At 44.4% G+C, this 25,590-nt stretch overlaps 1 protein-coding gene across 4 annotated transcripts in view; it reads left to right on the forward strand.

Annotated features, from left to right (window-relative positions):
• SLC12A7 (solute carrier family 12 member 7) overlaps positions 1 to 18,777 on the forward strand; it is a 377,772-nt gene extending 358,995 nt beyond the window's left edge. For all 4 annotated transcript variants that reach the window (XM_044293095.1, XM_044293096.1, XM_044293098.1 and 1 more), the window contains exons 23-24: positions 12,488 to 12,621; positions 17,459 to 18,777. In XM_044293095.1, the coding sequence (XP_044149030.1) occupies positions 12,488 to 12,621; positions 17,459 to 17,550 (226 nt within the window). In that variant the 3' untranslated portion in view covers positions 17,551 to 18,777. The remainder of the gene's footprint in view (positions 1 to 12,487; positions 12,622 to 17,458) is intronic.
• Positions 18,778 to 25,590: the final 6,813 nt, after the last annotated feature.

Genomic DNA, 25,590 nt, shown 5'->3' on the forward strand with positions numbered 1-25,590 from the left:
TCAAGCAAACGAGCAACGGGAGACGGGTGTGACAACCTGGACGTGCCAAGGGGAACCACATGCCACTGGTGCGGCGGGCATGACATGGAAGACGTGTGAACGTGCCTGCAGCCAAACCCCCGTGACACATACCAAACCCGTATGGGACTCCGGACGTGCCACCTACTTGTAAGTAAGGAATCCTGGAATGGTGAGAGACGTCAGATAACCGACCAGAACACAGCCACTGAAATATGATGACGCATTACAACAATGTAACAGGTAAGGCGAAACCCCCCCCCCCTTTTTTTTTTTTTTTGGGCAGGGCCAGCCAAGCTCCCCTGCTGGAGCCACAGGCCTGCCACCGAACGCAGGCAACTGCTGCTCCAGCAAGCAACAATTCCGTGTGATAACCTAACAACTGACCAATGCATTCATGCTGGAAACCACCGGATCCCTGTTGGATCCTGTGGTACTGAACTCAATGTGACCACCTGGTGCTTGGTCATATCTAGACATGCCTGATAAGGTAACTCTGATATGTGCCCCTCTGCCCAATAGCCACCGGAACTTGCCTGCTGCTGTGTACATGCCTGTAACCCCGTGCCTCCGACAAGCATGCCCGCAGATCCCCCGGTCCTCATGTACGGTGCGTGCGCTGCCGGGGGCGGAGCCGCCGAGCGCGCCTAGCAACCGGCACACGCGGCCGCCCCCCGGAACACGCGCCCGGCCGGCGGAGGCCTGCTTCCAACTTGCGCTAGTTCTATTGCCCCCAACAGAAGTGCGGTGGACCCCAGACCTGTGACTGTTATGGCCGTGGAAAAACAACACATGCTTCAACCCGACATGACGAGATGAAGTGAGGCGGGACCACGGCACTCCCCCTAACGTACATACATCGCTCCCGCAGCGGGGTAAGGACCCGACCAGCCGTGCGCTCGCCAATGCTGCCGATGCCCGGCACCGGATCCCCGCTTACCTGAGCCGTGCGAGTCGCTGAAAAAACGCCGACCTAATACTTACCCAGACCGAACTTAAAGGAGCGGGACGTGCAGAAACCAGACTTGACCGGAAGTAAAAAGGTACCTGGCTGCACGTCCCGTCCCTTGCACTCCTCAGCATAAGTAGCCAGGGGGCGGGGCCTATGCCCCTCCCACAAATACAGGCTGCACGGCAGCCTTAACTAATATATATATAGTGACGGGATTAGCTCACGGGACCGCCGTCTCCTGGGATAGACGGGCGCTATAGGCACATAAAACACAGACCAGTCCAAGCAAGTATGGTGCAACTGGCCAGTTTTATTGACTTTTGCAGAAAAATAAATATTGAACAAAACAGTTCAAAACAAATGAAATACCTGGCCGTCTGGCCACTACGTCTAAACAGGCAGTAGTCCCTAACTACATGAAACTGAGCCTTGTGCCCAGCTCCATCAACAAAACACACAGTTGTTTTTCACTCACCCAGCAGGGTTCTTCCCAGGAGCAGAGAGAGCAGCTAGTGAGCTGTTTGCCCTTTTATAGCACATCCAGGTTCCAAGGTGATTAGCCACAGTTACCCTGAATACCTGGAGTGGCTAATTGGAGCAGGGACCCACCCATCTCTCCCTGCTCCAAGCAGCCAGGCCCTTCTAACCAGGTTTTTAACAAAACCCTTGCAAAGAGAAAACCTAGTTTTCCTTGCTGTCAATTCCCTGGCTGCTTTTTTTAGAACGTATAAGACAGGAACCTAGGTGAAATGTAGACTCCTTCTACCACTTTTCCCCTGGTCCTGTCACAATATATATATATATATATATATATATATATATATATATATCTATTATAATGCCGTAGGCTCCTATGACCAGTTTTAAAGACAGGCAGGGACACAACAAAGCCACTTCAACACGGTTTCTTGCTTGCTCCTGCCAACTTACAGTTCAGTTCAGCCGGATCTTAGTAGGGACAAGTAATCAGTTCATGTCATCCACAATAAAGTCATGCAGGCTCAGGGCTCCTTTAGAAGCATCCACAGGCTAGTGTTTGCTTCACATGCGACTTGCAGTGTGTGATCTGCAGCCTCTCACACAATAGACACACCCTGCCTCATGCTGCTGACTTTTAAACGCAATCAAGGACATGAGCCACGTATAAACCCCGGAGTGGATTGTGGGGAGTAAGCACCCACCCAGCTCTTTGCTTACTCCCAGTAAAAGCCAGACCCGGATTAGCTGACACCAGCTATACTAGGTAGCAACAGTGTCCACCATCAATCGTAGTGGATACTCTAGCTAGTGGCTTCCACTCCTCCAAAGGCTGGGTACCTTGGTGGCATGTCTCAGGTGCATCCCCGCTAATATGTTTCCTGCACTATTTTCGGAGACACATACCTTCCTTAGTATATGAGGCCTGTCACTGCCTCACATATTCCCCCCTCCTGTTCAAACCTGTGAGGGTGAACATTTGCACCAAAACATGATGCTCATTACAGGGCATCCGCATTACCCTATAGTTTTCCCACTCGATGTTCTACCGAGTAATTAAAATTACGCAAGGACAGAAACCACCTGGTGACCCGAGCATTTCTCCTTGGAATTTCTTATCCAGACCAACGGTGAATGGTCTGTCGCCCCAGCAGGTAGTACCGTAAGAACTCCAAGGCCCACTTGATGGCTAGGCACTCCTTCTCCACTACACTGTAGTTCTTTTCTGATAGGGTAAGCTTTCTGCTCAAGTGACCGGATGTTCTTCTCTGTTCACTTTTTGAGACAGAACTGCTCCCAGCCCTACTTCAGACGCATCCGTTTGAACTATGAAAGTTCTTTTCTGATAGGGTAAGCTTTCTGCTCAAGTGACCGGATGTTCTTCTCTGTTCACTTTTTGAGACAGAACTGCTCCCAGCCCTACTTCAGACGCATCCGTTTGAACTATGAATTTGTCCTTAAAGTTGAGGTTGGATAGGATGGGCTGTTCACAAAGGGACAATTTCAGGGCCTGAAACGCTGCTTCTTCATGACTGACTTCCTTCCTTTCAGCAGATCGGTTAGGAGTGCAGCCCTCCTGGCGAAATTGGGTATAAACTGCCTATAGTGCCTAATTATGCCGAGAAACATTTTGTCTTGCTTCGTCGTGACAGGTCAGGGCCCATTTTGAATGGCCTTGACTTTGTTTATTTAATGTTTTGATGATTCCATTGCCAATCACGTACCCCAAATAACGAGCCTTCTCTAGCCCTATTGTACACTTTGGAGGATTGCAGTCAAGCCCGCACCTTGAAGTGAGTCCACGACTGCCTGCACATGGGACAAATGAGACTGCCATCCTCCGCTATGGATAATGATATCATCCAAGTAGGTGAATGCGTACTTCCGATGAGGTTTTAAGACTATGTCCATCAGCCTTTGGAATGTGGCGGGGGCCCCATGTAACCCAAAAGGCTAAACGACATAATGATAAAGTCCTTCCGGTGTAACAAAGGAAGTCTTTTCCTTTGGTGACTCTATCAAAGGTACCTGCCAGTAACCCTTGGTTAAATCCACCTGGCCCAGTCTTTCAATCAGCTCATCATTGGAGCATTGGATAAAGAATGAACTTCAACACTTCATTCTATTTCTGGAAATAGTTACAAAATTGTAGCGATCCATCTGGCTTTGGAATCAACACAGTGGGACTGGCCCACTCACTCTTGGATTCCTCGGTAACTCCTAGGCTAAGCATTTTCTGTACCTCTTCTGTAATGGCTTGCCTCCAGGCCTCTGGCACACGGTACAGTTTCACTTGTACCCTTACCTGCGGCTTGAAGACAATGTCATGCTGGACCACCGATGTACGACCCGGTTTTTCTGAAAAGACATTGTTATTCTGCTGCATAACTTTCTGACCTCTCGTTTTTGTTTTGACAGGGTTTCCGCTATTTTTACTCCGACATCTGTCGGGACTGATGTTGCATGGTCTACACTAGTCCTAACCAGTGCCTCAGTGTGATTCTCAGTCCTTCCACGCCTTTAGCAAGTTTACATGATATATTTATTCTGGTTTTCTCCGCCCAGGCTGATATATTTTATAATTAACTTCGCCCACTTTTTCTGCACTACATAGGACCTTTGCCACTTGGCCAGAAACTTACTCTCAGCAGTGGGTACGAGTGCAAGAACTCTATCTCCTGGGGAAAATGTCCAGGAGATAGAGTTCTTGCCTGAGCCTCTACTAGATGTTCTCTCACAATGGGCATTACTGATGCAATCTGGTCCTGCATATCTGCAATGTGTTCTATTACACTCTTATAAGGGGTAGGCTCCTGCTCCCATGTCTCTTTACTAATGTCCAGCAAGCCTCTGGGATGTCTGCCATATAACTGTTCAAACTGAGAAAACCCCTTTGAGGACTGGGGTACCTCTCGGATGGTGAAAATCAAATATGACAGCAACATATCTCAGTCCTTCCCATCTTGGGACAATACCCTTTTTAACATACTCTTTAGGGTTTTATTAAACCTTTCCGCTAGCCCATCTGTTTCGGGGTGGGACACTGATGTATGTAACTGCTTGATTCGAAGCAGCTTGCATAACTCCTTTGTCACTTTGGACATAAAAGGAGTACCTTGATCCGTTAGGATCTCTTTGGGCAACCCAATGCAGCAAAACATGGCAAATAGTTCCCTGGCAATAAGTTTGGCTGAGGTATGGCGGAGACGAATGGCCTCTGGATACAGAGTCGCAAAGTCCAACACCACTAATGTGTGTTAGTGGCCCCGGACTGACACTCTGAACACGACTCACAGAACCTCCTAACCTCTTCATAGACACCAGCCAAATGGAGAAACACCACTTTTGGGCCCAGTTGTTGGGCTACCCCATTGACTACAGTCACTCTCTCTGGCCCGTACCAGAGTGTAGTCTTGGAGTTGGGCGGTCCCGAACCTGTCCCGGGACACCTCTCACTCCGGTATAGATGTGGCCTCTGCTGCCTCACCGGCCAATACCTCTAGGGGAAACATATTGGGGTTACACTGTGGCCCTATGATGAGGACCCTTATGGCTGGTACCCCGGAATCGGGATCTTCGGGTTCAGGACCCAGAGAGTCTTTCTCCACAAGAGATCGCGCTCCGTCCTTCCATAAGGTCCAGAATTTGGGTAAGCCTCTTCCCAAAATAGCCCCGTATGGAAGATTCTTTACCACTCCCACCACGTGCTGTACCTCCCAGCCCAGCATGGCCATGACAACCATCGCCGTCGGATACTCTCAGATATACCCATGGATACAGATAACAGAGACCTTTTGTTCAGAGGGATTTTTCTGACAAACCAGTGACCCGTGTATAGGGTCACTAGACTCCCGGAGTCTAACAGTGCATTAATCCGGTACCCTTTAATAGACACCTGGCACATTGGAGGTTCACCAGCACTCAGCAGGGTGTCTGTGATACCGTCAGGCCTGGCGTAGAATGAGGACCGGCGTGCAAACCCGCAGTCCATGGGTTCACTGGTCGAAGGGCAGTTAGCAGGCCTATGTCCAGGCCTCTGGCACCACCAACATCGTATAAATGTGTCTTCACGAGCCCACGGGGCACGCTTAGTGGGCCTTTGGGTTGCATTTTCCCCTGCTTGGGACTTTCTCCCAGTCTCTAAGTGGGGTTGGGGTGTCACCCGTTTTTGAGAAGTGTCCCGCAGCCTTTGGAATGTGGCAGGGGCCCCATGTAACCCATCATGGGTGGCAATGTGCCGCTCAACCAGGCTGACCAACTAGTCGAGGTTTCCCAGGTCCCCCTGACCCACCCAATGCTAAATGGCCACTGGCCGAGTACGCACAAACCAATCCACCACCACCCGCTCTATCCTCTGCTCTGGGCCCAAAGACTCAGGCTGGAGCCATTTCTTCACAAGGTGCAACAGATCATAAGCCCGCAACCTGGCAGGCCGAGACTCTACAAACGCCCACTAGTACACTCTCTGGGCTTGCACATATGTATTGACCCCCATGCGGGCCAGGACCTCACCTTTAAGCCTCCCATAGTTCTGGGCGTCCTCATGGCTGAGGTCAAAGTAGACCTTCTGTGCATCCCCCACCAGAAACTGAGCCACCACATCAGCCCACTGGTCAGACAGCAGAGTCTCCTGCTCTGCTGTTCATTTAAAAACTGTCCGAATGGCCTCCACGTCGTCTTGTGGAGTAATCTTCCTCAATGTTGACCGAACTTTATACTGGGCCGCTGGCTGGAGCTGGGTCGCCGCTGGTGGTGTCTCCCTCAGGGCTGCATTCTGCTGTAGCAACAGGCTGTTGGTCTATTGCTGTTGTGCATAGGCCTGCTGTTGCTGAACATTGTTCTGATGTTGCTGCGCATTGGCCAGAACCAGCTGCTTCAGTATCCAGATTGCTGGTTTAATCCGGACATGCGAACACTGTGTTTGCCTTACTGGTCTGCCTGCATCCTCCACCATATGTAACCGTGAGCTCCTATGACCAGTTTTAAAGACAGGCAGGGACAGAACAAAGTCACTTCAACACGTGTTTTTGCTTGTTCCACCCAACTTACAATTTAGTTCAGCTGGATCGTAGCCGGGATAATCAGTTCATGTCATCTACAATAAAATCATGGACTGACTCTTTTATTGTTGATTTAATACAATAAAATCATGCTCATCTACAATAAAGTAATGCAGGCTCAGGGCTCCTTTAGAAGCGTCCACAGACCAGTGTTTCCTTCACACACACCTTGCTAGGTGTGATCTGCAGCCTCCCACACAACAGACACACCCTGCCTCATGCTGCTGACTTTTAAACGCAATCGAGGACATGAGCCACTTATAAACCCTGGAGTGGATCGTGCGGAGTAAGCACCCACCCAGCTCTTTCCGTACTCCCAGTAAAAGCCAGACCCGGATCAGCTGATACCAGCTATACTAGGTAACAACAGTGTCCACTATCTATCTTAGTGGACACTCTAGCTAGTGGCTTCCACTCCACGAAGGCCGGTACCACGTCTCAGGTGCATCCCCTCTAATATGTTTCCTGCACCATTCTTAGATACACATACCTTCCTTCGTATATGAGGCCTGTCACTGCCTCACAATATATAGAGAGATATTATATATATATATATATATATATATACAGTACAGACCAAAAGTTTGGGAAAGAGAATGCCAAGAGTGTGCAAAGCAGTAATCAAAGCAAAAGGTGGCTACTTTGAAGAACCTAGAATATGACATATTTTCAGTTGTTTCACACTTTTTTGTTATGTATATAATTCCACGTGTTAATTCAGAGTTTTGATGCCTTCAGTGTGAATCTACAATTTTCATAGTCATGAAAATAAAGAAAACTCTTTGTGTCCAAACTTTTGGTCTGACTGTTATATGATAAATTCAACTGCATATCCCCCAAAAAACGTGAGTTTTATTCACCAGAAATACAGCAACGTTTCAATCCACTCAGTGGGATCTTTCTCAAGCAATGGTGATAGCAAAATGGTGCTGAGGAGACGTTCCCACGCTGGTCAGTACTCCTAATTTGCCCTTATCGTATAAAGCTGTTTTTAATTCATGACACATGGGTTTTCACACGTGTTTGTAATCATGTAATTATCACATTTTATAATGGATCTTAGTTTTTACATTATATTATGAAAGGTAATCACTGCGCTTTTATATATATGATTCCATCATGTTGAAATGCACTAATATCTAAACTTTGTATCCTCACTGATGTAATTTTAATGTTATTCACATTGTTTATATTATCTTTATTAATCAATTATCTTGTGGGGGTAGATATACCTGTATTTCAGCACCATTTTGCTATCACCATTGCTTGAGAAAGATCCCACTGAGTGGATTGAAACGTTGCTGTATTTCTGGTGAATAAAACTCATGTTTTTGGGGGGATGTACAGTTGAATTTATTTTATATATATATATATATATATAGTACAGACCAAAAGTTTGGACACACCTCATTTAAAGAGTTTTTTTTATTTTCATGACTATGAAAATTGTAGATTCACACTGAAGGCATCAAAACTATAAATTAACACATGTGGAATTATATACATAACAAAAAAGTGTGAAACAACTGAAAATGTCATATTCTAGGTTCTTCAAAGTAGCCACCTTTTGCTTTGCACACTCTTGGCATTCTCTTGATGAGCTTCAAGAGGTAGTCACCTGAAATGGTTTTCACTTCACAGGTGTGCCCTGTCAGGCTTAATAAGTGAGATTTCTTGCCTTATAAATGGGGTTGGGACCATCAGTTGCGTTGTGGAGAAGTCAGGTGGATACACAGCTGATAGTCCTACCGAATAGACTGTTAGAATTTGTATTATGGCAAGAAAAATGCAGCGAAGTAAAGAAAAACGAGTGGCCATAATTACTTTAAGAAATTAAGGTCAGTCAGTCTGAAAAATTGGGAAAACTTTGAAAGTGTCCTCAAGTGTAGTCACAAAAACAATCAAGCGCTACAAAGAAACTGGCTCACATGCTGACCGCCCCAGGAAAGGAAGACCAAGAGTCACCTCTGCTGCGGAGGATACGTTCATCCGAGTCACCAGCCTCAGAAATTGCAGGTTAACAGCAGCTCAGATTAGAGACCAGGTCAATGCCACACAGAGTTCTAGCAGCAGACACATTTCTAGAACAACTGTTAAGAGGAGACTGTGTGAATCAGGCCTTCATGGTAGAATATCTGCTAGGAAACCACTGCTAAGGACAGGCAACAAGCAGAAGAGACTTGTTTGGGCTAAAGAACACAAGGAATGGACATTAGACCAGAGATCTTTGGTTCCAACCACCGTGTCTTTGTGCGACGCAGAAAAGGTGAACGGATGGACTCTACATGCCTGGTTCCCACCGTGAAGCATGGAGGAGTAGGTGTGATGGTGTGGGGGTACTTTGCTGGTGACACTGTTGGGGATTTATTCAAAATTGAAGGCATACTGAACCAGCATGGCTACCACAGCATCTTGCAGCGGCATGCTATTCCATCCGGTTTGCGTTTAGTTGGACCATCATTTATTTTTCAACAGGACAATGACCCCAAACGCACCTCAAGGCTGTGTAAGGGCTATTTGACCATGAAGGAGAGTGATGGGGTGCTGCGCCAGATGACCTGGCCTGCACAGTCACCTGACCTGAACCCAATTGAGATGGTTTGGGGTGAGCTGGACCGCAGAGTGAAGGCAAAAGGGCCAACAAGTGCTAAGCATCTCTGGGAACTCCTTCAAGACTGTTGGAAGACCATTTCAGGTGACTACCTCTTGAAGCTCATCAAGAGAATGCCAAGAGTGTGCAAAGCAAAGCAAAAGGTGGCTACTTTGAAGAACCTAGACTATGACATATTTTCAGTTGTTTCACACTTTTTTGTTATGTATATAATTCCACATGTGTTAATTCATAGTTTTGATGCCTTCAGTGGGAATAAACAATTTCATAGCCATGAAAATAAAGAAAACTCTTTGAATGAGAAGGTGTGTCCAAACTTTTGGTCTGTACTGTGTATATATAATCTATGGAAAAGGTCTGGCAGCACTCCCTTGTAGCGTTAAAGGTATAGGGTGCCCTCGGTGATCCCTCGATTCGGGATGGAAAACGGGCAATGAAAGTCTGCAGCACTCCTTAAAAGATAAAATGTGCTCTTTATTCACACCTATCAAGTGACAACGTTTCGGTTCTCTTGCAGATCCTTTTTCAAGTCAGGTGAGATGAGGTGAGAAGATCAGGTGAGTCTCACCTGACTTGAAAAAGGTTCTGCGAGAGAACCGAAACGTTGTCACTTGATATGTGTGAATTAAGAGCACATTTTATCTTTTAAGGAGTGCTGTGGACTTTCATTGTCTATATATATATATATATATATATATATATATATATTTTTTTTTTTTTTCACACAAAAGAACCCCTCAAAAATGAGAACCCTAATGGGACAGGGATGGAGAGTGGTTTAGGGATCTGGAACTGCTGCAAATAAAAATAAAAAAAGGCTTTCTGTTCTGTTTTCTTCTTTCAGCAGCAAAAGATGAAATCACAGTGGTGGTGCACCACAATTCCCAGCAAACCAACAAGCAGCACAGATAAGCTAGAATGGCTGCCTGCAGACAGGTTCAGCCCTTTCCTGTGCTGCTATAGCACTGCCATTGGCTGGAGTGGCGTTCCAGCCAATCGCAGCGCAGTCAGGGGACCCCAAACACTGGAGTTCCGTGCCTGACCTCGGGGGAGACAGGTGCTGGCTAGTTCAGCACCAGTCACCCCTATATGACCCCCCTGCAGCTCCATAAATAGTTAAACATCTATCCGGTGCTGCGATTGGCTGGTCTGTAGAAACTCGCCAATGGCAGCTATCGGGCTGCAGAGGGACGTAAAAACCTCCCTGTGCCCGTCGGATCCCCCGGTCACTGAACAATTTCTCTCGGGGACCGGGTGTACACGGCGCCGCATCTGTACGGGATTTCTGGCCCAGTTTCCAGTGCTGGTATACTACCGGTTAAGCATCAATTATGCTGCGTTATGTACATTTTGCATCCGTGTGAGATCTATTATTTTAGACAGCAAAATCCTTCACAAAGTTAATTTTTTTTCCCACATCTAAAATATTAGCAATATTGTCCCTCAAATTGCAAACCTCTGCCTAATATGAGCTTTAGGTGAAAATGTTTGTTTTGATGCATGTTTATTTTATTTTATCCTGTTTATCACAAAGTTACATGAAGGTGTGGACAAGATTGTCAACAGTCCATCAAGGCAACTGCAATCATCAGGTTGTCTTCTTTCAGGGAACATATATAGGTTTTGAGGGTGCTTTTACTTTTCAACAACTGTAATCCCTCTCTTAATATTGGCTGATATTTAATTTTTTTTAAAATGTCTGTCATAAAACCAGATTTTTATTTTTAAGAGGTGTGGACCATTTAACTTTCTGCTTGTCAGACTTTTACACTCTGATATCGACTCTTATGCAATTTTTCTGAAAAATGACACTTGGACGCAAAGTTGCTTGAAGGTGTCTGTGAGTATAACGTGCTGTGTGTCACGCGTGTCGGGTGTCTACTTTTAGAAAATGTATGGGATTAGTATGATTTTTTTTATTTTTTTTATTTTGTAACTTCAGATTTATTTGAAAATATCAAAACTGCAAAAATTGTCCTGGCTGCCAGAGGTACAAAATATCCATATAACCTTGGCAGCAAAAGGGTTCAGTGATTGTCCTATTGTAAACCTCTTACCACTGAGTGGAATGTAAAACACTGTAATTCAATTCTGTTGCCTTTTTTCATGCATTCAGAGAATGGGAAAACCTGTAAGTTACTATAAAGTCTTCTAATGTTTTGTTTAATGTTAGCGATCTAAGCTACTGCAATTCTCTCCTACGTTGTTTACAAATGTTTTCCAGTATATATTATAATATAGGGGGTTTGTGCCATTTGTTGCCTCAAAACGTATCAAATTGACAAGTAATTGCCATTGTTAATAAGCCCTGTCCCTGCAGACTCTGTTAGCATTTTGATAGGCACACCGTATTAAAAAGGGGAATGGCAATATCTGTTTTCTGTCAAAGGAGATCATTTGTCTAAAACAGCAGTTCCTGACCAAAATAAAACACTGAGCAGGAGTCTCCTTTAGATGTAGATGACCCATGACAGCGATCAAGTTAGGCCACAGCCTCTCTTATTGGACTGTGGTTATCTTCAAATTGTTGGTGTTTAGGTAAGTAAAACTTAGAGGCTGTTAGTGCACTGTAACTCTGACCAACTGCTAGAATTTGAAATTTTCACTGTAATTTAAAAGGATTGTCCAAGGTTTTTATATTGATAGTTAATCCCTAGAAAAGGTCATAAATAAACACCCCATACTCCTGCTGATCAGCTATTCCAAAGTACACAGCTCCAAAAGAACGGAAAGCATTTCTGTAACCCAGTTAATGCTGCCCTCTTTATAATCCATATAAAGTAATGACAGGCCTACTGGCTGTTATGTGTCAAAACAATGTGGGCTCAATTTTTCAAGCCCTACACTCCAGAATTCTAGCTTTAAAAAGTCATACAATAGAACTTTTGTGACTGGCTACTTTGGACGGAAAAAAAAATTGCAGCTTTTTGCATTTTACACTGCTCACTCCAGTTTTGGGTAAGAAGCTGGGTGTAGTTAACTATTTTAATTACTTTCACCCCAGATTTATCACTGCATCTTTTGAAAAAAGTAAGTCACAAGCCACTCTAGTTAGGGGTGGCATAAAAAGAATAGTATTTCTAGATAAAAGTATCAGAGCTCAATATGTTATGTAGGAAAACATTCAGTTTTACTTATTTTTTAAATTTAAATGTATGCTTGCTCTGGCCTTAGGAGTCCCATGAACAGTCACTACTAAGCCCAGAATGAGCAGAGATTTAAGTTGTTACACTGATTTTCTTTTTCTTTTTTTTATACGAACCTATTTGTCGATCTGCCCAGCAATGCTAAGAAACAGCATTTTCATATTGACAGGTTCTCTTTAATAAAGTTATACTGGATATTTATTCCCATTTCTTTTCAATTTAGAAATCAGTCAAATGTAAGAAGAATGCACACTGCAGTAAAACTAAATGAAGTTGTGCTGAAAAGATCTCAGCATGCGCAGCTGGTGTTACTGAATATGCCTGGGCCACCCAAGAATAAACAAGGTGATGAAAACTGTATCCTTTTAGAAAGGTGTTTTGGAGTTTGAAACATTGCTGTGATCTGTCTTCTAGGCAGGAAAAGTCTTGGGGTATGGTCATATTTTCAGGTTTCTTGGTGCAGTTTTGGGAGCTAAAACCAGGAATGAATTTAAGAAACAAATGTAGTATCTGTCTTTAAAGAGATAGTCTGGTGTTAATGAATGAATTTACATACCAGGCAGGGAACCAGAACAGGGGGCACAGCAGGAGATCGGTGAAAGGTCCTCTTTAACTTTAAACTAAACTTTATTAACAACATGACTTTGAGCCATTTTACATCACCTCCTAGAGGCAAGCAGGTATGTAAATACACACAGTAATCTAGTTACTGTTTTAACCACAATAAAAATCATTATTCCAAAATTAGTCCTATTTACTTATCACATGAATGTGTGCTGACCGAGCCAGAGGTGCACCTAGCCTTTTTGCTGCCTGAGGCGAAAACTGAAACTGTGCTGCTCCCCCTCCCAATGCCAATTTCCTAACCTAAACCCTTCCCCCCTACTGTTTAAAGACATACTTGGAAAACATTACATACAGAGCTGCAAGACATACAGGGTAATAATACAGCTCCTTATACCTCTACATCTGATGTAGACATTCTGTTTCCTCATCTTCTCCATTCAGATCAGACCTGCCACCTCTAATACTGTGCCCACTGTGCTTCTGAATACTATACTGCAGAAACAGATCCCCCTGAAAATACTATTGCCACACAGATAGTTCTCCTTAAATAATTATTGGCACATAGTGCCCTAAAAAATAACTGTGCCCAGCAAATAGTGTCACTAAAAATTATAGTGCTGTAACGTAGTGTCCTCCAAAAATAATTGTGCTTATACTCTGCCAGGATGCTTCCCAATGTAGCAGTCCTCTCAAAAGTACCATCAATAGTAATGTGGTAACAGTGCACCCAATAGTAATAATGTCCTTCATTTTGCCCCCAGAAGTAAGAATTCCCCTATAATGTGTGTGTGTGTGCGCAAAAAAATACCCTCCAATAATGTGTGCCAGTACAAAAAATTACTCCTTATAATGTTTGCCAGTAAGAATAATTCCCCCTTGCAATGCGTGCCAGTACAAAAATGCTCCTTTTTACAACCGTAGTGTCTCCATAGTGCTTTCTCTAATGACACCCCACACACACCAATGTGGCTCAACACCATGCTGTCAACTAAAAATAACAAACTCAAAAACTTACCTCCATTCTGCTGTCAGTGATGCAGTGCGACACAGATAACTTTTCTAGTCTGTCCCCTGAACTCAGGCAGCGCAATAATGATGACACTGGCCTCTGATAGGCTACAGGAACTAGGGCTAAAGCCAATTAGATGAAACGGTAGGCCAGGGAGACATCACTCCCGTTCCCCGTCGCAACATTCATTTGTATTGCTATCCCGAGTACAGCGATGCAGTTGAATATGTAGAGATGAGCATTTACAGTGGAAGTGATCATTGCCCATGGCCCCTTCCGTTGTCCTCCTCTTGCCCCTACCTGGTGCTGCCTGAGGCAATTGCCCCACCTTGCCCTATTGGCAGTGCACCCCTGGACCTAGCACATTTATCATGTAACACTGCTGCATCCTGAATGTCAGGAATTATATGTTGTGATGAGTGTCATATGACTGATGTCATGGATACATTACACAGGACTGATACATGGACTATACTATTCTTGTGCATTTAGGGGTCAGAAGGGGTGGGCAGAAAATCAGTCAGTATCTGGTGTGGCCACCATTTGCCTCACGCAGTGCAACACATCTCCGTCGCATAGAGTTGATCAGGTTGTTGATTGTGGCCTGTGGAATGTTGGTCCACTCCTCTTCAATAGCTGTGTGAAGTTGCAGAATATTGGCAGGAACTGGAACACACTGTCGTATACACCGATCCAGAGCATCCCAAACATGCTCAATGGGTGACATGTCCGGTGAGTATGCTGGCCATGCAAGAACTGGAATGTTTTCAGCTTCCAGCAATTGTGTACAGATCCTTGCAATATGGGGCCGTGCATTATCATGCTGCAACATGAGGTGATGGTCGTGGATGAATGGCACAACAATTGGCCTCAGGATCTCGTCACGGCATCTCTGTGCATTCAAAATGCCATCAATAAAATGCACCTGTGTTTGTTGTCCATAACATACGCCTGCCCATACTATAACACCACTCGATCCACAACGCTGAAGTCAGCAAATCACTCGCCCACACGACGCCACACGCTGTCTGCCATCTGCCCTGAACAGTGAAAACCGGGACTCATCCGTGAACAGAACACCTCTCCAACGTGCCAAATGTGAGCATTTGCCCACTGAAGTTGGTTACAACGAATTGCAGTCAGGTCTAGACCCCGACGAGGACGACAAGCATGCAGATGAGTTTGTGCAGAAATTATTTGGTTATGCAAACCAGTTGTTGCTGCAGCTGTCCGGGTGGCTGGTCTCAGACGACCATGGAGGTGAACATGCTGGATGTGGAGGTCCTGGGCTGGTGTGGTTACACGTGGTCTGCGGTTGTGAGGCCGGTTGGATGTACTGCCAAAATCTCTGAAACGCCTTTGGAGATGGCTTATGGTAGAGAAATGAGCATTCATTGCACAGGCCACAGCTCTGGTAGACATTCCTGCAGTCAGCATGCCAATTGCACGCTCCCTCAAAACGTTGTGACATCTGTGGCATTGTGCCGTTTAATCAAACTGCATATTTCAGAGTGTCCTTTTATTGTGGGCAATCTAAGGCACAACTGTGCAATAGTCATGCTGTCTAATCAGCACCTTGATATGCCACACCTGTGAGGTCGGATGGATTATCTCGGCAAAGGAGAAGTGCTCACTAACACAGATTTAGACAGATTTGTGAACAATATTTGAGAGTAATGGGTATTTTGTGTATATAGAAAATGTTTCAGTTCTTTGAGTTCAGCTCATGCAAAATGGGAGCAAAACCGAAAGTGTTATGTTTATATTTTTGTTCAGTGTAGCTTCTTTTCCTGGCTGCCAGGCTACCTCCTTCAGTGCCAGAGGTTGCATGATCTGATCCTACCTCGCTTAGTGGCGCATTGTAGGTCAGAGGAGCAGCGCATCGAGGAGGAGGAGGCTGCACCAGCACAGTCTTCTACTACATTATTTGTATCCAGAGAGAGTGATCACTGTGTCATCTGGGTTACATAGGACTGCAGGTAACATGTACTACATTATCTGCGTCTAGAGAGTTATCAATGTGCTATCTATGGTGTTACATTGGACTGCAGGTGACATCTACTACATTCATTTTATTCATCTACTGTGAATACAGATAGTTGATGGTATCTGCAGTCCTATGTAACACCTCAGATAACATTCTTTAAAGGGGTTTTCTACAGAATTTACATATTGATGACCTATCCTTAGGATAGGTCATAAATATGAGATTGACGGGATCCAACTCCCAGCATATTAGCTGTTTTAGGAGACCGCAGTGCTTCAGCACAGCACCATCCATTTGATAAACGCTGTGCTTGGTATTGCAGCTCATCCCTATTCACTTGGATGGGACTGAGCTGCCCCAAGGAGCAACGCAGTCTCTTCATACAGAAAAAAAAAATAACTATTGGTCGCATGGAAGGGGAATGTCAGCAAAATGTTGGGAGTGGGCCCAAGTTGGGTAGACAGCCCCGGTGCCTATGACATACTTAATCTTCCCCCTGACAGTGCTCACTTCTTTACTGAAGATGGTAACCTTGGAAGCAGAGCGGACACTGTTTAGTTCAGTGAAGAATGTAGTACAGATCTTCGCCGATCTATGCTGTGGGTTAGATTTAGGAAAAGGGTTCTATTGGAAAATCCTGGACTTATAAGAGTCCTTTCGTTTGAGTGGAACTGTCTTTAAAGAGCACCTGCCATCTGCTTCATTCTGTGTGATCCATGGACAAAATGAAATCCCGAAAGGCTCCCAAGCTGCAATTTATTTAAGAAAACATATGGTAGTTCTATGTGATGAAGGATCCTGAATTTTATGCTGCCTGTTTTTTGTCCTTCATGAAGCAGATGACAGGTTCCCTTTAAGAATAAAGACACAAAATGACTGTGATATCGAACAATATTCATTCCAACTTCTGTATGACCGACTTCACACTCCAGCTGCCTCATTCAGCTGAAACATCAACCTCCCCTGGCAGCCAATGATTGCACGATTCTGCTGTTAAATACATTGGGTTTTATCTATAAAATCGTGCAGTCACCATGGGTGGGCCGAGTTTCATCAGCAGCAGCTCAAGGGTGTAGTTGCAGCCTTAAGGTCCCTTTACACAGGACGACAGAGCAGCAAATTGTCAGGAAGGAAATGTTCCTTCCCAACAATCTGCTGCTCGCTGGTGGAGGAGACCGGTGCATTTACTTGCAGCAATCTCCTCCAGAGTATCGGGAGAAGCGATCGCTAATGCCATAGCCCTTCCCTATACTAACTCGTTTCCCAGCTGTAGATCGTGTGTACACAGCATGATCTGCTGCTGGCAAACATCGATTTTTGTGTACGCACAAATGATCGGATTACCCAATGAACAAGGGCTTTATTTGTTCATTGGGTAACCGCCGGTACATTTACACCTCCAGATAATCTCTAACTAGCGTTCCAGATGAACACTAACGAGCTAACGCTCATTATAAGATTCTCGGGCTGTGTAAAGGGCCCTTTAGGGACAAAACAGCATTTGTGATGATCCATATTCTTTCTCCACAGTCGTAGAGGGGTTCTCTTCATCTTCAGAGATTCTCTATTGTAGTTCCACAAAATCATCCAACCTCCTAAAACAACCTATTTCTTTAACCACTGTAAACCAGATATGGAATTTTTAGAAGTCTTAACTGAAGGCTTAAACAGAGTACTGCTTGTACGTGGTGGTGGACGAGAAGTGATTACAATCTATTCATAGTAAACTGATAAGGAAAAATGTTAAAAGAACACTGCAAAAATACAGTTTCTAGAAGCGACAAAATAAAGCCACATATACTATCGTATACTTGAAGTGACACACCAATCACTGGTCTGAAATCGCATACTACCAATGTTAATACATTGCAACTAACTACACTATACATGTGATATTAAGTGCCAGGCTCTCATCTTTCTTGTTAATATTTTAATATTGCCAGCAGCGCAATAATGGATTTCTCAGATCTGCTCTATGATACAAGAAATAGCCATAACATCTATATACAAAGAGAATCCACGGCACTTTACCTTTCCATCGGTGAAGTGCCATGGATTGTCTTTCTATATGGACGTTTCAAAAATACACAATGCAGTAAATGTGAGTACAGAAATAAACTAGAATTTTACATTTTTTTATTCGCTGTTTTCGGCAGCGAGCTGTTAGTGATCCATGGTGCAGTAATCTACCATAATTATGCAAAAGGTTGCATTTTATAGTTTATCCTTATATTTTTTTTATTTATTTTTCTATCACAATATTTTGTATATGTTTCAGAGAGAACTTATACACTGTGGATATCATGGATTTTAACTTTGTACTGACAGAAAATGTTTATATACTGCACATTTGTTATGACCTACGGAATAAAGTCATTTGCTTTTGATATGAGAAAATGCAATTTAAGTGAAGCATAGTTTTGAATGAAAATACCATTTATGTCACCATCACCCACACTTACAGACAGTGCAATCATTTTTACTTTTATTGCTCCAATTTACAAAAAAAAATACCGTACAAGTAACGGAACGTAAGACATCCTGATGCATACTGAACGGATTGCTTTGTATTCAAAATGCATTAGGACAAAACGGATGCGTTTTTTTTTTTTTCCGGTATTGAGACCCTTTACCAGATTTCAATACCGGAAAAGAATAATGCTACTGTAAAAGTACCCTAATGTGTATATGGAGCTCCTGACTCAACAAATGATGTCGTGGGAGAGAAAGATGAGGCAAAGTGAATATTTTCTTCTGACCCTTTTGTTCTCCCAGAAGATAAGACACCGCCAGAAGTGTCAAGCAGTGGTTTTTATCTCTCTCCCAACTGGCACATACTTACTTAGGCTACTTTCACACTGGCATTTTTTCTTTCCGTTTGTGAGATCCGTTCAGGGCTCTCACAAGTGGTCCAGAACGGATTGGTTTTGCTCTAATGCATTCTGAATGGAAAAGGATCTGCTCAGAATGCATCAGTTTGCCTCCGTTCACTCACCATTCCGCTCTGGAGTTGGACACCAAAATGCTGCTTGCAGCGTTTTGCAGTCCGCTTGACGAGACTGAGCCAAACGGATCCGTCCTGGCACACAATGTAAGTCATTGGGGACGGATCCGTTCTCTCTGACACAATCTGGCACAATAGAAAACGGATCCGTCTCCCATTGACTTTCAATGGAGTTCATGACGGATCCGTCTTAGCTATGTTACAGATAGTATTATTGTAACGTATCAGTTTTTGAAGATCCATGACGGATCCGCCCAAAACGCGAGTTTGAAAGTAGCCTTAGCAGAATTAAATGTGTATTGGGGAGTCGGGAGAAATGGCTGTTGGCCAAATATTGTGTATGGCTAGCTTAATTTATAGGTTTAGGACCAACCAAAGAATTAATCTTGTGGCTGTTTGCTATTCAGTTGTTTTGATTTAAGTGGGCCCTGTCAGCTGCAGTATGCTACTCTCCCTGAGGGAAGAAGTACTATTGTCACAGACCTACTGATTTCAGCAGTCTGTCACTGCTGCCATATCAGTCAGTCCTGAATGCTGCAAGAGTACTGTCCAATGCTGCTGACTCATCTCCCTCACAAGGGTGATGCGCTCTGCAGACTTCGGAGGGTTAGTATTAAAACAGTGACGGACCAGCTGACAGGCTCCCTTTGAATATAAAGCACTCAAAGCAAACAAATATATTGCATATGTAGAAGACACTCGAAGGGGTGATTTATACGCCTGTCTTGATACCCCTGGGATGGCATCGGATGCACCTAAGTTATGTAGAGGCATAGTTTAAGACCATTTTCCATGCCATAAAGTGGCCTACAAAATGGCAAATGAGACCTGCCGGCTGGCCCGCCCACTCCACACCCCCTTCTCCCACCACCTCGGAAAAGTGGCGTGAGCTAGGAAAATGCACCAGTTTTGCCGCAATACCCCTTTGCGACAAAATCTGTGCCTAAAATACACAAAAAAGTGGCATATGTTTCTTTATAGATGACCACCTCAGACTGTTTTGCATCTGTGGTCAATCAGTTTGCCTTTATACCCACTATTTGTCTTCCCGACATTATTGACTTTTGCCACAATTTTACTTAAATTTTTTTTGTTTTGCACATTTAAATAATTCAAGAAAATGACACAGCCTGAAATAAACACTTTGAGAAGAATGATTGCAAAATCTGTGAATTGATATACATAAATTATTACTGTAGTTTTTCCACCCAAAAATAACCACACTGAAAACTGGGCCTCTGGGATTGTGTTAAATGGGGCTAAAATAGTATGTGCAGTTGCAAGAAAAAGTATGTGAACCCTTTGGAATTATATGGATTTCTGCACAAATTGGTCATAAAATGTGATCTGATCTTCATTTAAGTCACAACGATAGACAATCGCAGTCTCCTTAAACTAATAACACACAAAGAATTAAATGTTACCATATGTTTATTGAACACACCATGTAAACATTCACAGTGCAGGTGGAAAAAGTATGTGAACCCCTAGACTAATGACATCTCCAAGAGCTAATTGGAGTGAGGTGTCAGCCAACCGAAGTCCAATCAATGAGATGAGATTGGAGGTGTTGGTTACAGCTGCCCTGCCCTATAAAAAACACACACCAGTCCTGGGTTTGCTTTTCACATGAAGCATTGCCTGATGTGAATGATGCCTTGCACAATAGAGCTCTCAGAAGACCTACGATTAAGAATTTTTGACTTGCATAAAGCTGGAAATGGTTATAAAAGTATCTCCAAAAGCCTTGCTGTTCATCAGTCCACGGTAAGACAAATTGTCTATAAATGGAGAAAGTTCAGCACTGCTGCTACTCTCCCTAGAAGTGGCCATCCTGTAAAGATGACTACAAGAGTACAGCCCAGACTGCTCAATGAGGTGAAGAAGAATCCTACAGTGTTGGCTAAAGACTTACAAAAGTCTCTGGCATATGCTAACATCCCTGTTAGCGAATCTACGATACGTAAAACACTAAACAAGAATGAATTTCAAGGGAAGATACCACAGAGGAATCCACCGCTGTCCAAAAAAAACATTGCTGCACATTTACAGTTTGCACAAGAGCACCTGGATGTTCCACAGCAGTACTGACAAAATATTCTGTGGACAGATGAAACCAAAGTTGAGTTGTTTGGAAGAAACACACAACACTATGTGTGGAGAAAAAGAGGCACAGCACACCAACATCAAAACCTCATCCCAACTGTGAAGTATGGTGGTGGGGGCATCATGGTTTGGTGCTGCTTTGCTGCATCAGGGCCTGGACGTCGAAGGAAAAATGAATTCCCAAGTGTATCAAGACCTTTTGCAGGTGAACTTAAGGCCATCTGTCCACCAGCTGAAGCTCAACTGAAGATGGGTGTTGCAACAGGACAACGACCCAAAGCATAGAAGTAAATCAACGTCAGAATGGCTTAAACAGAAGAAAATACGCCTTCTGGAGTGGCCCAGTCAGAGTCCTGACCTCAACGTGATTGAGATGCTGTGGCATGACCTCAAGAAAGCGATTCACACCAGACATCCCAAGAATATTGCTGAACTGAAACAGTTCTCTAAAGAGGAATGGTCAAGAATTACTCTTGACCGTTTTGCACGTCTGATCTGCAACTACAGGAAACGCTTGGTTGAAGTTATTGCTGCCAAAGGAGGTTCAGCCAGTTATTAAATCCAAGGGTTCACATACTTTTTCCACCTGCACTGTGAATGTTTACATGGTGTGTTCAATAAAAACATGGTAACATTTAATTATTTGTGTGTTATTAGTTTAAGCAGACTGTGATTGTCTATTGTTGTGACTTAGATGAAGATCAGAGAACATTTTATGACCAATTTATGTATTTAGTCCCAGGGATCAATCTTATGCAATAAACATCACGTGTATAACGACTTCTTTTTTGTCTGTTTGTCAAATATGAATGGTCAAAAGAATTGCAATACTAATCAGCATGTGTATAGTGCCTTCGATATCCCAAACCTCTCCTTTACAGAGGCTAAAATAGAAATTAACAACCACAAAAATCTGTAACTGTGTCCTTCCACTGAAATAGATTTTTTTTTTTATCATTTACCTAAAGCTGTTCACAGGATAATGTGTAAATGTACTTATTATTAAAGGGTATCTATCAGCAGATTTCTACCTATGAAACTGGCTGACCTGTTACATGTGCGCTTGGCAGCTGAAGGCATCTGTGTTGGTCCCATTTTCATGCTGTATGTTCCCACATTGCTGAGAAAAATATGTTTTCATATATGCAAATGAGCCACTAGAAGCAACAGAGGGCATTGCCGTTACTCCTAGAGGCTCAGCTCTCACTGCAGCTGCATTTATAAAAACTTCATTTTTCTCAGCAGTGCAGGCATATGTGAACATGGGACCAACATAGATTACTTCCTCTGCCAATCGCACATGCAACAGTTCAGCCAGTTTCATAGGTACAATTCTGCTGACAGATGCCCTTTAACAGTGTTACTCAGTGTAAGATGTATAATTGTGCATAACATTAAATATACCGCTAGCGTAAATGGAGTTTGAAAATAACCAGGATTACATTATCTCTGCTTCCTTAATATACCCTATAGGGGTTTTCTGGGCTTTTACATAGATGGCCCATTGGGCCTTCACTGAACAGCAGTTAGGGGGTTGTGTCCAACTGCTGGGGTTTCATAGCTGACAACTGTCCTCTGTTCCTCTCTTTGAATAGTGGCATTTGCACACATCCACTGTTGACTCTCTGGGATTGCCAGAGGTAACGAAGTACAGTGTTCCGCTTTTATCCAGCAGCCCCATAGAGTTGAAAGTAGCAGGAGCAGATGGGAATAAGTAATGTTTGTGGGAAAATCCCTTTAATTGCAGTACCTGCCACAAGGCTGTTCATAAGAGTGTGACTGTGCCTGGTACTGCAACTTGACACATGAACAGAGCTGACTTTCGCTGACCATAGATTGATCATCTACTCATACACCATTAATGTAAAATACTAGACATCCCTTTAGTTTATGACATACTACACTGTTGCATTCTTTATAGTGTGTAGTTAGGTTCTAAAAGTTACAGAATAGGAATGTGTTTCTCTGCTGCTAGGTTCAATTTCTGCCTTCTTAATATTTAACAGGGTTCTTCGCAAATAAGAACATTTTATTAAGTGCCCTCAGCCTGCCTCCCTAAGCTGAAGATTAATACCTGCTCCCAATTGCTCCGGTCCTCCGCGCTGCCTTCTATGTCCCTTGTGTCCCTGTTTTGGTCCTGGCACTGTTGCCATCCGACTTAGCATGAGCATTGTCACATGCAGCCAATGACTGGCTTTAGCGCCTATGTGCTGCTTGTTGTTGGGGCATGTCAACCTCTGAAGCCAGTCATTAGCTGCACCAGAGCATGTGACCATGCCTTTTCTAAGCAGGATGTCAAAAGTGCAGTGACCAAAACATGGACACAGCAGATGACCAGAGCTGTGGGAGCAGGTAAGTATAAATCGTCGGCTTAGGAAAGCAGGCTGGAGGCACTTACTAAAATGTCCTTGTTCCCGGAGAACCCCTTTAAGGCTACTTTCACACTAGCGTTCGGGGCTCCGCTTGTGAGTTCCGTTTGAAGGCCCTCACAAGCGGCCCCGAACGGATCAGTACAGCCCCAATGCATTCTGAGTGGATGCGGATCCGCTCAGAATGCATCAGTCTGTCATCGCTTGGCCTCCGCTCAGCAGGCGGACACCCGAACGCAGCTTGCAGCTTTTTCGTGTCCGCCTGGCCCTGCATAGTCAAACGGATCCGTCCAGACTTACAATGCAAGTCAATGGGGACGGATCCGTTTGACGTTGACACAATATGGTGCAATTTCAAACGGATCCGTCCCCCATTGACTTTCAATGTAAAGTCAGGAGTCCCTATTAATATACCATCAGATCGGAGTTTTCTCCGATCCGATGGTATATTTTAACTTGAAGCGTCCCCATCACCATGAAAACGCCTCTATGTTAGAATAAACCATCGGATTTGAGCTACATCGTAAAACTCAGATCCGACAGTATATTCTAACACAGAGGCGTTGTGTACATGACTGCCAAGTTAATTACAGGAGGAGGGGGGGAGGGGGTCTGCCCCCTGCTGCCTGGCAGATGCTGCCAGGCAGCAGGGGGCAGACCCCCCCCCCTCCTCCTGTAATTAACTTATTGGTGGCCAGTGCCTCTATATTCATCGGTGGCCAGTGCGGATTCCCAGTATTAAATATGACCAGTGCGGCCTCCCCCCTCCCTCCCTCCCCAGTATTAAATATTACCAGTGCGGCCTCCCCCTCCCTCTATATTTATTGGTGGCCAGCGCGGATTCCAAGTATTATGACCAGTGCGGCCTCCCCTCTCCTCCCCCCCCCCCATCATTGGTGGCAGCGGAGAGTACCGATCGGAGTTCCAGTTTAAATCGCTCGGGCTCCGATCGGTTACCATGGCAACCAAGACGCTATTGCAGTCTTGGCTGCCATGGTTACTTGGCAATAAATACAAGCATTATACTTACCTGAAGAGCTGCGATGTCTGACCGGCCGGGAGCTCCTCCTACTGGTAAGTGACAGGTCTGTGCTATAGGCAATGCGCCGCACAGACTTTTTCATTACCAGGCGGGGCACAGACATCGCAGCTCTTCAGGTAAGTATAATGCTTGTATTTATTGCCAAGTAACCATTGCAGCCAAGACTGCAATAGCGTCTTGGCTGCCATGGTAACCGATCGGAGCCCCAGCGATTTAAACTGGGACTCCGATCGGTACTCTCCGCAGCTACCAATGATGGGGGGGTGAATTTAATTAGGGGGGGGGGAGAGGGGAGGCCGCACTGGTCACAATACTTGGAATCCGCACTGGCCGGCCACCAATGAATATAGAGGGAGGGGGGCCGCACTGGTCATATTTAATACTGGGGAGGGAGGGAGGGGGAGGCCGCACTGGTCATATTTAATACTGGGAATCCGCACTGGCCACCGATGAATATAGAGGGAGGGGGGCCGCACTGGTTACAATTAATACTGGGGAGGGAGGGGGGTCCGCACTGGCCACCAATAAGTTAAATACAGGAGGGGGGGTCTGCCCCCTGCTGCCTGGCAGCATCGGGCAGTCATGTACACAGTTCTCAGTATATTCTAACTTGAAGCGTCCCCATCACCATGGGAACGCTTCTGTGTTTAGAATATACTGTCGGATCTGAGTTTTCCGAAGTGAAAAATCTGATCTGAAATAAACAGTTATGCAAACGGATCCGTTCTGAACAGATGCAAGCGTTTGCATTATAGGAGCGGATCCGTCTGTGCAGACACCAGACGGATCCGCTCCTAACGCAAGTGTGAAAGTAGCCTAAAGCTGGGTACATCAGGGTTTTTTATTGATTATTTAGGACTATAAATCAGCTCTGATTTGTTCTTAAGGGGTTTTACTGTACTTAGAAAACGATGGACTATCTTTGGGATAGGTCTTCTACATAGGATTGGTAGGGGTATAACACATCACATTTCCACCTAATCACCTATGACAAGCAGCTGCAAGGTGCCAGAAATTATACAGTGGATGAAGCCGGAAGCACAAGTGAATATGATCTGAGCTGCAGTACACCAGCTCCAGACACTAAATAGTGTACTAAATCTTCTGTGTACTGTATAGTTTCTGGCACTGGAGCCTATCCAAAACAGCTGATCAGTGGGGGTGCTGAGGGGATCCGAATCCCCAAGCTGATATTGATGACCTGTCCTGAGGATAGGCTATCAGTATATAAGTTCCTTAAAA

This window comes from Bufo gargarizans, chromosome 5, assembly GCF_014858855.1.
Source record: "Bufo gargarizans isolate SCDJY-AF-19 chromosome 5, ASM1485885v1, whole genome shotgun sequence".
Classification (NCBI taxonomy): domain Eukaryota; kingdom Metazoa; phylum Chordata; class Amphibia; order Anura; family Bufonidae; genus Bufo; species Bufo gargarizans.